Consider the following 16360-nt stretch of genomic DNA (forward strand, 5'->3'; position numbering starts at 1 on the left):
ATAGCACAGTAGGGAAGACCTCACCTCATCTCATAGCACAGTAGGGAAGACCTCACCTCATCTAATAGCACAGTAGGGAAGACCTCACCTCATCTAATAGCACAGTAGGGAAGACCTCACCTCATCTCATAGCACAGTAGGGAAGACCTCACCTCATCTAATAGCACAGTAGGGAAGACCTCACCTCATCTAATAGCACAGTAGGGAAGACCTCACCTCATCTAATAGCACAGTAGGGAAGCAACCTGAACATCTTTAACAGCAGTGTAGACCTGTACATGCGGCCCACAGTATTCCTCCAGCTTGTGAATAAAGTGTGTCCCCGTTCCACTTCAGAAGTTTGACTTCATGTGATTTATCATGCATTCCTTGTCTTCCACAGAATCAGTTTGCTGCTTTGAATGTGCCAAAGAAAGATACCTCTCAGATTGAAGGACCCAGCATAGCCAACTCGTACGGCTTCAAAATCAGCATGCAGAACCTCCAGGAGGCCAAAGCTCTGCACGAGGTGAGTGGCCTTTGCTAGTCAGGGCTGCGGTTAGAAAGCATATTTTAGATTGATCTTATTCTGAAGAATTCTTCAGTGAACTGTTCGATGTAATGAGTTTTGTATCGTCTTTAGTGGCAACAAACATTTGTTAATCGTCCACATTATTTAATGTGCAGTTCTGCCTTAGCTGTGAGAGCTCGCTGTGGAATGAAATCTGTTGGTCGTCAAAGTAACAATTTGTGGCCAGTGAATTTTCCAGTTGAACTGAAATGATAAAGAGCTCTATCATGGCTGAATGATTTTGAATGTAAACTATGTAATTGGGATTGTTTTGATTACATTGGAACCGCAATAGGAGGAATGCTCATTTTTGCATCAATGTTCAAAATGTAATGGAAATTAGATTCAAAAGATCACTATGTGATTAGTTTGTGAGGATCTGTACCAAACAAAGAGGGAGAGAACCGCCATGCTTAAACATGTTTTTCATGCTCAGGTCAGTTTTGAGGTTTTGGGCTATTTTGCTTCCATAACACTAACGGAACTTCTGTTTCCAAAATATATATCCATACACACGTTATTACTAAAAATGTGCAGAAGATTATGGCTGTTGACAGTCATTCCAATCTATGGGCTGATACGCATATATTTCCAAAACTGTTAAAACCTTTGACTCTACTGTCAACCAAAAGAATAAGAATTGGGAACCTGGCTTTATCAATGTTCACATTTCTGTTATGAGAATGTATGCAAATGAGCACAAGTAAACCACAGCCATGTTTTCTTTTAAACGGAAAATCCCAACATGACTTTTTGTTAACATTTATTGTGAAGTTGAAGAGCTGTGTTGAACTATGGGAGCTGTAGCTGTGTTTCCATGGAGTCTGCACAGCCATTAGGATTGTCTCTAAAATCTGTCTCTTAGAAATACATCAACACCACCATCCAGGAATATACAGAAACTGTTACAGGCTACATCACCAAATGCATTGATGTGACCCACACCTGATCACCATCAGGGCCAACCAGAAGCCATGGCTGACAGGGGAGGTCCACGGGCTGCTGAGGGCCCGCAACAGTGTTAATTTCGTCAACGAAAACTATGACGAAAAATGTTCGTCAACGACCTTTTTTTCGGTGACGAGACGAGACGAGACTAAGGTGTTAATGGTGGACTATCGGACATTCAAAATGCAGGGTATTTCCCCCCAAGTGTCCGTCTTGTCTGTCAAAATGCATCTTACATTTCTAACTTGCAATATCATTATTTCCGCTCTCTTCACTCCAGAAGAGCGATCTCCCTGTGTCTCTCTGTGTGCGGGGGGCGGGGCCTAACTCTCTCTCTGTGTGCGGGGGGCAGGGCCTAACAGACACGCTGCAGCGGCACACAGAGATCTGCCGGGGACGGAGCGTTCAGAGAGTATAGAGACACTCTACAAGACTCGATGTGGACAAAGCTCGTTTGCCATGTTTTCGCGTTAGCGCGTTGACACGAGTAGAGTAGTATGTCCAGACAGCCGGCCAAAAGGCGTCATATTCAGTCGGAGAAATGCACAATTTTCGACTTCCTTAACTCGTAGCTCTGTTGCCCCAATTACGAGTAACGTTATCACATCAGGTGTGCAGAGGTGGGAGAAGTACTCAGATCTTGTAGCTAAGTAAAAAAAGACCATAGTGTAGGAAGAGTTCCTCAAGTAAAAGTATGATCATCAAAATATATTTAAAGTAGCGACAGTAAAAGTAGTCATTGTGCAGATTGGTCCATTTCAGAATAATATATATGATATGTTTTATAATGATTGATCATGAAAGTGTTCTCAAAGCTGGTAAAGGTGCAGCTAGTTTGAATGACTTTGTATACTGCAGGGTAGCTTGTGAATTTACTCCAGGTGGAACTAAAGTCTGATTTAACACTTGATTATATTTCACATCATTCATCCAGATCTGTGAAGTAACTAAAGGTATTAAATACATGTAGTGGAGTAGAAGTACACCATTTACCTCTGAACTGTAGTGGAGTAGAAGTACACAGTAGCAAAACATTTAAATACTCCAGTAAAGTACAAGTACCTCAACATTTTACTCAAGTACAGTACAATATTTTAACATAATTATAATTTAAATAAAGCAATTAATTCGGTTAACAATTTGTTAGTTTTTTCCTTTAAAAAATAACAAAAAGTACCTACAAGAATACCGTTAAAGTACTGGATTGATAAGCAGTATTGATAAGACTAGTAGTACCGTAGAAAACCTTAACGATACCCATCCCTAGATATTACACAAGTAAAGTGTTAAGAGAGTGAAATGTTGCTTTACGAATTTCAACACTTGATGCTGTCACCTTGATTCCAATTTCAGATACCTGTATTTGCCTAACTGAATTAGTTTAAAGAGAGAAAACATTTTGACTAAAAGTTGACTAAAATGTAATTTTTCATCGACTAAAAGTAGACTAAAACGTTTTGAGTTTTCGTCGACTAAAACTAGACTAAAACTCTGAAGGATAGAAATGACTAAAATGTGACTAAAACTAATAACCATTTTCGTCTAAAGACTAAGACTAAGACTAAATCAAAAACAGCTGCCAAAATTAACACTGGCCCGCAACATCGCCTTCAGAGAGGGCAATCCAACTGGTCTCAGAGCAGCCAGGGCCGACCTATCCTGTGGCATCCGTAAAGCCAAACGACAGTACACCCGGAAGATTACAGCACACTTCAGTGACAGCAGAGACACACGGAGCCTGTGGCAGGGTATCAGGACCATCACGGACTACAAACCTCCACCACAGACAGTGACACCTCTCTGCTGAACAACCTCAACGGCCTCTTCGCACGCTTTGAAGCACAGAACAGCACACCTGCGCAGAAAACAACGCCTCCACCCAACGACCAGGCTATCTGTCTGTCCCCAGGCAGTGTGAGGAGCACACTGTTATGGATTAACACCCGGAAAGCTTCTGGGCCTGACAACATTCCTGGTTGTGTGCTAAAGGACTGCACAGCTGAGCACACAGATGTCCTCACAGACATCATCAACATCTCCCTGAGCCAGGCTGTTGTTCTCTCGTGCTTCAAGGTATCCACCATCATACCTGTGCAGAAGAAGTCATCACCTTCCTGCTTCAACGACTACCGCCCCGTAGCGCTGACCTCCACCATCATGAAGTGCTTTGAGCGGCTAGTCATGAAGCAAATCAAATCCACCCTCCCTCCCTCCCTGGATCCGTGCAGTTTGCATATCGAGCGAAGCGGTCCACTGAGGATGCCATCTCCTCTGCTCTCCACCCAGCCCTCACCCACCTGGACACTAAAAACTCTTATGTTAGGATGCTGTTCATAGACTTTAGCTCAGCGTTCAACACCATCATCCCCCAGCAGCTGGTTTGTAAACTAACAAACCTGGGCCTCAGCCCCTTTCTCTGCAACTGGCTGCTGGACTTCCTCACTGCCAGACCCTAATCTGTACGGGTCGGCAACAACACATCAGGCACCATCACACTCAGTACGGGGGCCCCCCGAGGATGTGTGCTCAGCCCCCTGCTCTTCACCCTGCTGACCCACGACTGCACACCCAGCCACAGCTCCAACCTCTTCATCAAGTTTGTGGATGACACAACCGTGGTGGGTCTCATCAGCAACAACGGTGAGACCCACTACAGGAGGGAGGTGAACCAGCTGGCCACGTGGTGCATAGACAACAATCTCTTTCTCAATGTGGAGAAAACAAAGGAGATTGTTGTCGAGAACCTCAACCCAACACCCCCACCCCCTGACCATTGGTGGTACTGCAGTAGAGCAGGTGAGCTGCACCAAATTCCTGGGGGTGCACATCACTGAGGACCTCTTCTGGAGCAACAACACCACGGCACTCGCCAAGAAAGCCCAGCAGCGCCTCTACTTCGTCCACAAACTGAAGAGAGCAGGAGCCCCCCCCCCATCATGCTCTCCTTCTACCGAGGCGCCATCGAGAGCATCCTCAGCAGCTACATCACGGTGTGGTTCGGAAGCTGCACAGCATCCAACCGCAAGACCCTGCAGCGCATTGTGAACACTGCTGAGAGGATCATCAGTGCCTCACTCCCGTCACTCCTTGACCTCTACAACACCCACCTCACTCAGCATGGTGGGTGACCCCACCCATCCCTCCACCTGCCCCTTCACCCTCCTGCCTTCAGCGAGGAGGTTCCGCAGCCTGAGGTCGAGCACAACCGAAAAACACCTTCGTCCACCAGGCTGTCAGGAGGCTGAATTCTCTCCCCCTCCTCCCCTCTCTCCCCTCTCTCCCCTCTCTCCCCTCTCCCCTCCCTCCCTCCCCTCTCTCCCCCCTCTCCCCCCTGCCTCCACTGGACTATAACTCCCCCACACACTCAGACACTCTATTCCAGCCCCAGACCCTTTTCACGCTGCTATGGACATCCTTGCACTAATGTATATTCCCAAAGATATTGAAGTGACTGTTATTTTGTATATATTGATAGTTGTTGTGTTTTTATCTTAATGTGTGCATATGTGTAAATGTGTCTGTTGATTGTGTAGGATATACATATTTGTATATATATTTGTATATATATTTGTATTATTGTATTTTTGTATTCGGGATTGTTGGAAGCGTTATTTCGATCTCTCTGTCTGTACACACAAACTGAAAGATTGACATTAAAGTTGACTTAAAAAATATCAGATCAGAAGAGAGAAGAATAAAACATGAGGGGGAACATGAGGGGGAACATGAGGGGGAACATGAGGGGGAACATGAGGGGGAACATGAGGGGGTGATGATTGCTTTTTTTTCAGTGATCAAAACTTGTCCTTTGTTTCTTGTACTCCTCCCTCAGGTCCAGCACCTGACACTGATGGGCATGGAGCTCCATGCAAGAACTCGGCGGGACCTTGAGCCTGACCCCGAGTTTGACCCCATATGTGCCTTATTCTACTGCCTCAGTTCGGATGCTCCCCTGCCAAATGTAGACAGCAGCCAGCTGACGGGAGCCATCGTGGTGGACAGAGACCATGAGAGCTGTGACCCAGGTAGCGCTCACTGTCACAGCCCTACTCTGAATGAGGACATTTGTACAAGATGTTCAAATGTGAAGCAGGCTGATGGTGTGTTCAAATGCTTCCGCAGGTCACAGAGCGACGGCGCCCCTGCTGGTCAGGTCGGGGGTCTCTGGGCTGCAGGTGAAATACGCCACAGATGAGAAGGTGCTGTTTCAGGAGCTCATCACCGTCTTCAGGAGGTGTGTGTGTGGGTGTTAGCACAGCTCCTTCTTCTATTGCTCCATATATTTTCAATAAATAAGAGAGATGTCTCCTCTTCTCCTCAGGTTTGACCCGGACGTCCTGGTGGGCTACGAGGTGCAGATGCGCTCCTGGGGCTACCTCCTGCAGCGGGCCGCAGCGCTCGGAGTCAATCTGTGTCAGCAGCTGTCCCGAGTGCCAGGTAGGACCCCCCCTCCTCGTGGGTGAATGGTGTCCCCTCCTCGTGGGTGATTGTGTGGCAGTTGAGTCCTCCTGTAATTGTGTGTGTCTGCGTTTCCTCAGGTGACTCCAAGGAGAACCGCTTTGCTGCAGAGAGAGATGAGTATGGAGCCGACACCATGACTGAGATCAACATCATCGGACGCATCACCCTCAACCTGTGGAGGGTGATGAAGACTGAGGCAGGTGTTCTTCATCACCTCTCACACACACCAGGGTTTCTGCTAGGATTTCTTCTCGCCGGTCAAATGTCCGCACAGAATTTATTTTACCGGACAAATGTGAAACTTACCGGGTCATGTTTCAATAATAATAAGAATTGTGTAGCAGAGTTTCCGTTAGCAGGTAATCACCGGACTCTGAGTGGAGCGGATATGATGATGTTTAAAACTCACTTCATGGGAGTCATTTTTATATTGCTTAGTTTATAATCGTAACAGATTGAAAATTCAGATTCATTTTTCAATACATGATTCAACAAACATCATTATTACATTCAAACAAACTACTTGTAGATGAAGAACATTATTCAAGAGTTTACATTAACTTTGGATAATAACACGGGAGAAACGGATCTCCTCGGACTCCCCAGAAAGAAGAACTCTCTCCCCCCCCTCTCCCTAAAGAAAGAAAGACAGAAAGAAGAAGGAGAAAGAAAGGGACTAAGAGGGAAGGAGAGAGAAAAAGAACTCTCTCTCTGCCATAACCTTCTCCCTTCCTCATCCTCGGGCTCTCTGGTCTTCAATCTCTCTCTCTCTCTCTCTCTCTCTCTCTATATCTCTCTCATATCCATCTCTAGCTCTCTCTCTCTCTCTCTCTCTCTCTCTCTCTCTCTCTCTCTCTCTCTCTCTCTCTCTCTCTCCTGACAGCGTGACCCGGCTAAACAGTGGGCGGGGCTTCAGGTGATCATGCAGAGCTGCGTGTCTCCGTCAGACTCAGCAGCTGATCTGATCTCTCTCGTCCGGTTATACTTCACTCACGTTCATGTCCATATGGATCAGATCCAGCTCTCCTGATCGGCCTTTATAGAGAGCACCGATCAAACTATTAGGAGTGAATATCGGCCGATAATGACCGGCAGCCGATCGATCGGAGCATCCCTAATTATTACCGGACATTTTGACCAGCAGGTTTTGAATTTACCGGTTTTTAATAAATGTTACCAGCTAAAAACCGGTAATTACCGGCTAACGGAAACCCTGACACACACATACACGTTGAGCTGCAACAACATCAGCAAAGGAATCAAAGCCTGACTGAAAGTCTCTCTGAAAGAATAATGATCGATTTTTTTATTTCCGTCCTTCAGGCGGCGTTGAACAACTACACTTTTGAGAACGTGGCCTTCCATTTCCTCCACCAGCGCTTCCCCCTGTACACCCCCCGCACACTGTCCGATTGGTTCGACCACAACACACACCTCTACAGGTCTGTGCCAACAACACACACTTCACCCCAACTGTGGACATGTTTTATTGTTTGAATGTTTTCATTTCTCTATCAACATGTGTGTATGGCAGGTGGAAGGCGGTGGACCACTATGTGAGCCGGGTCCGGGGCACCATGCAGCTCCTCCAGCAGCAGGATGTCATCGGCAGAACCAGCGAGCTGGCCCGGGTGTTTGGGATTCAGTTCTTACACGTTCTGACCCGAGGATCTCAGGTGCAGGACCAACACAAACGTCACACTTAACCCACACTCTGTCATACCTCAACAGCTATGGATATCCACTAACATTCTGTAATAACTACAATACTAAACTATTCTATGTCCTTCTGTTTTGCTCTTTCAGTACCGTGTTGAGTCCATGATGCTCCGTGTGGCCAAGCCCTTGAACTACATCCCTGTGACCCCCAGTGTCCAGCAGCGGGCCCAGCAGAGGGCCCCTCAGTGCATCCCCCTGGTGATGGAGCCCGAGTCGCGCTTCTACAGCAACTCAGTGGTGGTGCTGGACTTCCAGTCTCTCTATCCTTCCATCGTCATAGCGTACAACTACTGCTACTCCACCTGCCTGGGCCACGTGGACAGCCTGGGAACGTAAGCACATGACAAGCGTGCACACACACACACACACACACACACACACACACACACTTGGCTTAGGCTGCATGTCTGCCTTACCTGCCTCATTATTTTTTCATGGATCAGACTGTGTGGTGTTCACAGCTCAGAGAGAACTTCCATTATATTTCTTTTTTTTTCACCTACCAACTGTAGTTGCATAGCAACAGCAGGAGACATGAACATTTTCTACATCATATTTGTACTACTCCAAGGTATAAAAAAAAGCAATGCCAGACACACAGACCTTTATGATTTGTATTCTCAGTAGAAAGAGGTTTGAGGTTCAACTTCAGCACATCACATTATGCTGGATTTTTTTTTATTACATTTGCAAGCATTTGTGTGTATATATATATATATATATATATATATAGGGTTGGGTACCAACATTTTGATTCCATCGGTATCGTTTAGAAATGTTAATTTCAGTTCTGCTTATCGATTCCTAAGGAAATGCATCTTGCTGCTTTTTCTACTGTTAGACGGGGCAGGGGCGGGAAATATAGCGAGCACAGTGGCAGGGTTGGGAAGCAACGAGTAAGAACAAATAACAATTTTCCGGTACCGGGATTAATAAGAGCTGTGAGGAAAGGTGGCGGAACCCCACGGACCACAGGTCTCTCTGCTCCGGATCAGCTGATCACTGCACGGTGCTCAGCGTCTCTCTCTCCTTCTACCTCCAGACTCGGAGGAACACAGGGAAGTCAGTTTTGTTTATGAAGCAGGGTTTAGAAAGCACATCTTTTAAATGAAAATACTGTAGCAGATGTATTGCAGGACATTTGTTGGACACAGACTGTGTGGTTGGACTCTGTCCCACAGGCAGGTTGCAGCGTAACATCAGAGGAGACTGGGAAACCGTGAATTAACTAACTTGTGAATGCAAGAACAATGCAGAATATAATTGTATTCAATAACAGCAACCAAACTAAAAAGTATGGAGTGATATGTAAATATGAATACTGATTTGACTAAATGTTTTCATAAATACATTTTGTCCCAGTGAAATTGGTGTGGGACTTATTTTTACCCTCTCAAAGAAACTAAATCAAGAACTGAAAATAACCGGAATCGAGAAGCAGAACCGGAATCGTTCAAATCTAGACGATACCCAACCCTTTATATGACCCAGAGGAAAAGAGAAGATTGTTACCAACACTATGTGCAGGTCTTTGCAGTGTCACAGGAGTGTCTCATGCATTTCTTTATGACAACACCACACATGTATTTCTTTTATATCTCCCCAAAATACAAGTAGATACTAGTATTTTATACTTGTGATCGTTCATTATTCATAATTAATCACAGTATATTTATTGAGATTAACGCGATTACATTTTCCAAATGATTGACAGCCCAAATATGTGTATATACTTTCTCTGTTCCTCTTACACCTGTGTGCTTCTGTTTCAGGCCCGATGAGTTCAAGTTTGGCTGCACCTCCCTGCGAGTTCCCCCTGACCTCCTCTACCAGCTGCGCAATGACATCACCGTGTCCCCCAACGGCATCGTCTTCATCAAGGTACCCGCCCCTCTGAGGACCTGTCACTCAAGGTTGTTCTGGAAATGCACTTGAGCTGCTGCCGAGGCCAAGCATCTCGCTATTCATTTTCTATAAACTGCACACTAACTGTACATGCATGTATTCTAAATGAATCTTTATACTACACTGCACAGGAACTCAGTATACTTGATATACTCACAAATGAAACAATGCAATAATAATGTTGAATGTCAAACTGACTTTGGAGTGTTGCTGCTAAATTTGAAGAATAATGTAATTCAGTTCATTTTCAACTGTGAACCAACTGCATATGAAAACCTGCCTAAACAAAGGTCTGAGGTCAGGACACAGTTGGATCTGTTCAGCTGCAAGGGGTATCCTCGTTAGTTCATACAGCCAAAAGATACATTTATTTGCTTGTGTGTCCACACTATTTATATCAATAACTGTAGACTAAATATTAACACCACTCAATGTGTTAGCACCATAAATATACAACCTCCATAATGACTATAGAGAGCAGGCACATGCACAGATACACCTCAAGGGTGGCTTGGGCACCTGCCCTTTTGCCCTCTTTTTTTAATTTAAAAATCAGTGTGTGCAGGCATTGTCTAACATAAAGCAACAAAAAGAAACTGTAGCTAATACACATTAATCATTATAATAATAACTTACATTTATATAGCTCCTTTCAGGGGACCCACGGTCGCTTTACAGAAGAAACAGGAGTAAAACAAAAACAACAGTCAGACAAACAGTCAGACAGACAGTCAGACAAACAAAACAACAAATACATTAGGGGCCAAAGCTTATGTTTTGCTTTAATAATGTTGTGCCTAATTATGACATGATATGTGAATGACTTTTAACACATTTTTTGGCACATAGTAATAGTATATTTAAATACATACATACATTTTAATATCCCTTAAAGGAGAGGTGTCATGGCCATTTCCACTGATCATAATTCCATTGTTGAGGTCTACTAGAATAGATTTATATTGTGCAATTTTCCAAACTCACATTGGTTTCTCATACAGCATCTCTGTAAACTACGTGTATTCACTGAATTTCACTCTCTGCCTTTAACGGCTCGTTGTAGCTCCAATAGCTCCAGCCCCCACCCTCCCTGTGAGCACAGTGTGCTCTGATTGGTCGGGACGTTGTGAATCGCGCTGAGCTCCGTGGAGGTGTTGTTTCCTTGTTTAGGATACATAGTGAAACACATCCAAACACATCCTGAGCACACACAAACTCACAGCCGAAGTAAAAACAATAAGTGTGTCTTGATATTGAGTAAGAAAAAGGTTGATAAACGCTGTGAGAATGGGTCTGCAGAGAGAATCCCAACTGTCTGTTATCAGCCTGCAGCCAGGGAGGAGAAATCAGCTGAGCTGCCTGCTCCCTGCACACAGATGTGTGTGTGAGGAAGTCCGTGGATTGGTCAATTTGGACCAATCAGCGGGGGCTTAACGTAACGGCTCCACGGATTGGTCCATTTCGTTCCGGGTACGGCATGACATCATGTCGTACCCGGAAGAATCAAATGGACAATGACGAGGCGTTTTGCGGAGGTATTTTCTGTGTTAGAGTTTTACTCGCTACAGGGTGTACTTTGAGGGTTGTGACTCTGCACACCGTTTACATGCATAAAAACCTTCATAACACACAAGGGGACGGGTAATAACCGGAAAAGCATGACATGTCTCCTTTCACAAAAGTAGTTATTCCAGGAATAGATTTATGTGAAAGTAACCAAAATCGCCAGCGTGTTCCTTTTTTGAATGTGGGTCCCTGGCCCTCTAACATCCTCTGCACGAGCCTGATGAAGACCACGGCAAATATGACAGAGTAGTTGGCAAAGATGTCAGCCATACTGACCTGACCACATGAAAGCTTGTTGATTGGACCTAATGCACTCCATGTGAATGTAGACTTCCTGCTCCTGATCAGGCCTTGGTGTGTGTGTGTGTGTGTGTGTGTGTGTGTGTGTGTGTGTGTGTAGTCCTCAGTGCGTAGAGGCATCATGCCCAGCATGCTGGAGGAAATCCTGAACACCAGGATCATGGTGAAGCAGTCCATGAAGACGTACAAGCAGGACAAAGCCCTGATGAAGCTGCTGCACGCCCGCCAGCTGGGCCTCAAGCTCATCGCCAACGTGACCTTCGGATATGCCGCCGCCAACTACTCTGGACGCATGCCCTGCGTGGAGGTAAGCTTAATGAAGCTGACAGTCGGCTGTCCGCACTGGGACCAGATGGGGGGGGGGGGGGGGGTCATCATAGTGTCATCATATTTAAAGCCAGCTGTAGTCCTTCTAAAGATGTGAAATACATGTAGTAGCACATATTTCTATGAGAACTATTTCTAGTGTTTTTGCAAATCTCTGCTGATCTGTGCAGTGGTTTCCTGGTCTGGAGTGAAAGACAAACATTCCTACAGAACCATTGCATCAACGTTTATTCAAGCTTGTGCTGCAGTATGTATCAACGTCTCTCCTGTCTTTTTCCAGGTGGGAGACAGTATCGTCCACAAAGCCAGAGAGACCCTGGAGAGAGCCATCAAGATGGTCAATGACACCAAGAAATGGGGCGCGCGTGTTGTGTACGGAGACACGGACAGGTAAACATCATTCTAGCTGCGCAGCAGGAGCACAGCTCAGATGGCGTCAGGCTAACTGCGGTGGTGCCAGCTGCACTGCAAACGTTTTCTACAATCAAACTACTTTTATTTTGTTTTGACAACTATCTTGAAGCTTCTAATTCACTTTCAGTATTAACAAAGAACGCATTGATTTGGAATTTTTGTTCCTGTAGTGTTTCATTTATTAGTCTAGTGGCCAGCCCATAGATTCATATTGTGAACCCGGACATTTTGAGTACCCTATAATTTACAACCAAGAGTACAAATATGGCAATTTCCTGGTTAAAACTGTTATTGTTGGTCCTGAAAAGGTTATGAATGGGCTCAGCATCCTCAATAACCCCCAAAACCACTCCAACATTTTCCAAATCGGCCATGCCATTTTTTGACTATTTTCCACATATATAATGCCATTAATGCTAATAATAAATTCAATTTATGCAAATTGTGCAAAATGCCCAATGGTTAGCATCCGGCAGTTTCTATGTGCTGGGGACCCCTACTATATATTTCTATCATAAAACTTACGGGCAACTTTGAAGTTTCAGTCAGATGTTCAGGCTGACCCCCCCCCCCTCCATGCACATGTAGACACTGTATTGATCAAATAGAAGCACTGTGGTTCAGTCACATGCATGTGAGAAGAATGAGCGCATGTTAATATCCTTCGGGCTGTACGCAGGCCCCTCACCACTAGTACCACAAGTACCCATCATCTTCTAGCTGTATTCACCGCTGGGAGGTTTGCTTCCCTGAGGTTGCTCATGTCGAGGAGTCTGATGTTCAGTGGTGTAAAGTAACTAAGTACATTTACTCAAGTACTGTGCTTAGGCGTGTGGTGCAGTGGGTTGTGCATTGGTGTTCGGATCAGGTGGTCACAGGTTCAAACCCCACTGCAGTCAGCATGTCGTTGTGTCCCTGAGACACTTCACCCCAAATTGCTCCTGTGGGGATTCTCCACAGTATTGAGTATGTAAGTCGCTTTGGATAAAAGCGTCTAACAAGTAACATGTAATGTAATGTAATGTAATTACAACTTTGAGATACTTGTACTTTTCTTGAGTATTTCAATGTGTTGCTACTCTGTACTTCTATACCACTACAGTTCATAGGTAAATGGTGTACTTTTCCTCCACTACATGTATTTGATACCTTTAGTTACTTCACAGATGTGGATGAATGATGTGAAATATAATCAAGTGTTAAATCAGACTTTAGTTCCACCTGGAGTAAATTCACAAGCTACCCTGCAGTATACAAAGTCATTCAAACTAGCTGCACCTTTACCAGCTTTGAGAACACTTTCATGATCAATCATTATAAAACATATCATATATATTATTCTGAAATGGACCACTCTGCACGATTTTGATGAGAATACTTTTGTACTTTTACTTGAGGAACATTTTGAATGCAGGACTTTTACTGTAACAGAGTATCAGAATCAGAAATCCTTTACTAGTCCCACAGCAGGGACATTTACAAAACTCTATTCCTATTCCCACACTCTGGTACTTCTACTTTTACTTAAGTGCAAGATCTGAGTACTTCTCCCACCGAAGATGTTCTCTGAGCAGCACTCTGTCACATTGTTGTTTCCTTTCTTTATGAAGTCTCATGGTTGTTTGTAATTGTTGCCAGAGATGTAAGTGTCATTCACAAACGGCGTGACCTCTGACAGGAAGCGTGTGTGTGTGACGGGACATGCAGTGGACCGTAGTGAACCTCTATGTGTGTGTGTCTGTCTCGCAGCCTGTTTGTTCTGCTGAAGGGAGCCACCAAAGAGCAGGCTTTCAAGATTGGCAACGAGATCGCTGAGGCAGTGACCGCAACCAACCCCAAGCCTGTCAAGCTCAAGTTTGAGAAGGTAGTGCACACACACAGCCACATACACACACAGCCACAATGTGCACTTGTAGACATATATATTGATCTGTTTGTGTGTGCGTGTGTTCCCAGGTGTACCTTCCCTGCGTGTTGCAGACAAAGAAGCGTTATGTGGGCTACATGTATGAAAGCCTGGACCAAAAGGAGCCTGTGTTTGATGCCAAAGGGATCGAGACAGTGCGCCGCGACGGCTGCCCTGCTGTTTCCAAGGTGACAGGCAAACCTCCTCACTGGCCTCTACACCAATCACAGCCTTGCCAGATTTCTTCCCGCTCTTGTTCACTCAGACTGCTGCACACGTGTCAGTCAGGCTGGGGGGTGTTGAGTGTTTGCATTAACCGCTCTCATGTTTACTCTCTTCACTCGTCCTGTCATGATTGTGTGATCCAGGTTCTGGAGCGTTCCATCAAGCTGCTGTTTGAGAGCCGGGACATCAGCCAGGTGAAGCGGTTTGTGCAGCATCAGTGCATGAAGGTTCTGGACGGCCGGGCCAGCATGCAGGACCTGACCTTCGCCAAGGAGTACCGGGGCAGCAGCTCGTACCGGCCCGGAGCCTGCGTCCCCGCCCTGGAGCTCAGCAGGTGTGTGTCAGTGTGTGTGAGGGACAGCACATTGTGAGTGAACATTGCAGACAAATGTCTCACCAAAAGACAGAGAAAGTGTGTGTGTGTGTGTGTGGGGGGGGGGGGGGGGGTGCATGCTGCAGAGCTTGCTGTAAGCTACAGTTACAGAGTCAGTGTGAATCCAATTACTCCCCCACCCCCTACAGTGCTCATTGTCTGGCTGCACTGGCCTGTATGTACAGTACCTGAGTCTGTTGCTAGGCAACCCATCTCTTAATGGGTGAGAAAAATCAGATTCCAAAGAAGGCATGGTAAGAGGAAGTATCCAGCGTCAGTCATGAGCTCTAGTTTATCTCCTGTTTATCAGCTAGGTGGATTCTAGATGATGCTGAATGTTTTACAGATGATTTATTTAGTGTCATATTTCCCGGCAGACACAGGGCAGACTAAAAGTTCTGATATGGTTTGTCAAGTGTTTGTGTCTCCATCTGTCTCCATCTGTCTCCATCTGTCTCCATCTGTCTCCATCTGTCTCCATCTGTCTCAGGCGCATGATGGCGTACGACCGGCGCCTGGAGCCCCGTGTGAGTGAGCGCGTTCCCTACGTCATCGTGTACGGGATGCCCGGCCTGCCCCTCATCCAGCTGGTGCGCCGGCCGGTGGAGGTGCTGCAGGACCCCGGCCTCCGCCTCAATGCCACCTACTACATCACCAAGCAGATCCTGCCCCCACTGGCCCGCATGTTCCAGCTGATCGGAGTGGACGTGTTCAGCTGGTACCAGGAGCTGCCCAGGGTGAGACGGCGGGAAATGAGAATCCAAAATGTTTTTTGATCTGACCTCTGCAACATAGGAGCAGTGCAAATGAGTGATGATGCTAGAGAAGCCACATCAACGTATAGAAGAAGAAATGGCATGGAGGGAAGACACACAGCTGAGTTTGGAATATGATTGGCTGTTTTTGACGAATAAATGACTGATGAGCATGCCAGGGGCACACAGATGATTTTTGGTCTGTTGCTTCTCTCCTTCAAAATAAAAGCATTCTTCCGGATGCTGTTTCCAGTCCATTCAGTGTATTTAGTGCAGAGAGAACAAAGGAGGAAGAGAATGTGTTAAGTGAGACTCATCAAGCTGCAGTCTGCGTCCTGACGGAGCACACACGCCCTCTGCTGGTGAAGCATAGCTAAGGAAAATGATTCATGACCATTGATTGCATTTAACTATTTACAGTATGATCTTACTTGTAATTCTCTGTTATCTTCTTTCTAATGTTGTGTTGTCTTCCATAAACACAACACTCATGTCTGATTGTCTGCACACAGATCCAGAAGGCTTCCTGCTTCTCGGTGGTGGGGGGAGATGAGGTTGGGAGGAAGGGGACCATCTCGCAGTACTTCACCACGCTTCACTGCCCCGTGTGTGACGAGCTGACCCAGCTCGGTGTGTGTTCGCGGTGCCGCGCCGAGCCGCAGCGCGTCGCAGTCACACTCCACCAGGACATGAGACAATGGGAGAGACAGCAGGAGCAGCTGCTGAAGGTGAGACCCCCGCCCAGCAAAAACACAGGGAGTAATCATTTGTCCAATGTGTTTTTTATAAGAAAAAGTACTATTAATTAAAAATAATGACCTAAGTTTTCTTAAAGTAATGGCTCCTCTTTTTCTTTCATGTAACATTTCAAACAATGAATGTATTAATGTTGAGAGTTTGTGTGTTTTGAT

General features: G+C 45.6%; 1 protein-coding gene across 1 annotated transcript in view; it reads left to right on the plus strand.

Annotated features, from left to right (window-relative positions):
* The window catches only part of rev3l (REV3 like, DNA directed polymerase zeta catalytic subunit), a 71904-nt gene that overhangs the window by 54431 nt on the left and 1113 nt on the right, over positions 1-16360 (plus strand). Inside the window, exons 16-31 of the mRNA XM_034150328.1 lie at positions 383-508; positions 5331-5523; positions 5621-5732; positions 5820-5935; positions 6037-6155; positions 7283-7401; positions 7494-7635; positions 7766-8010; positions 9451-9559; positions 11550-11756; positions 12057-12166; positions 13940-14054; positions 14147-14284; positions 14465-14655; positions 15185-15431; positions 15962-16177. Of these exons, the coding sequence (XP_034006219.1) occupies positions 383-508; positions 5331-5523; positions 5621-5732; positions 5820-5935; positions 6037-6155; positions 7283-7401; positions 7494-7635; positions 7766-8010; positions 9451-9559; positions 11550-11756; positions 12057-12166; positions 13940-14054; positions 14147-14284; positions 14465-14655; positions 15185-15431; positions 15962-16177 (2505 nt within the window). The remainder of the gene's footprint in view (positions 1-382; positions 509-5330; positions 5524-5620; positions 5733-5819; positions 5936-6036; positions 6156-7282; positions 7402-7493; positions 7636-7765; positions 8011-9450; positions 9560-11549; positions 11757-12056; positions 12167-13939; positions 14055-14146; positions 14285-14464; positions 14656-15184; positions 15432-15961; positions 16178-16360) is intronic.

The sequence above is a fragment of the Trematomus bernacchii genome, unplaced genomic scaffold (genome assembly GCF_902827165.1).
Source record: "Trematomus bernacchii unplaced genomic scaffold, fTreBer1.1, whole genome shotgun sequence".
NCBI lineage: Eukaryota > Metazoa > Chordata > Actinopteri > Perciformes > Nototheniidae > Trematomus > Trematomus bernacchii.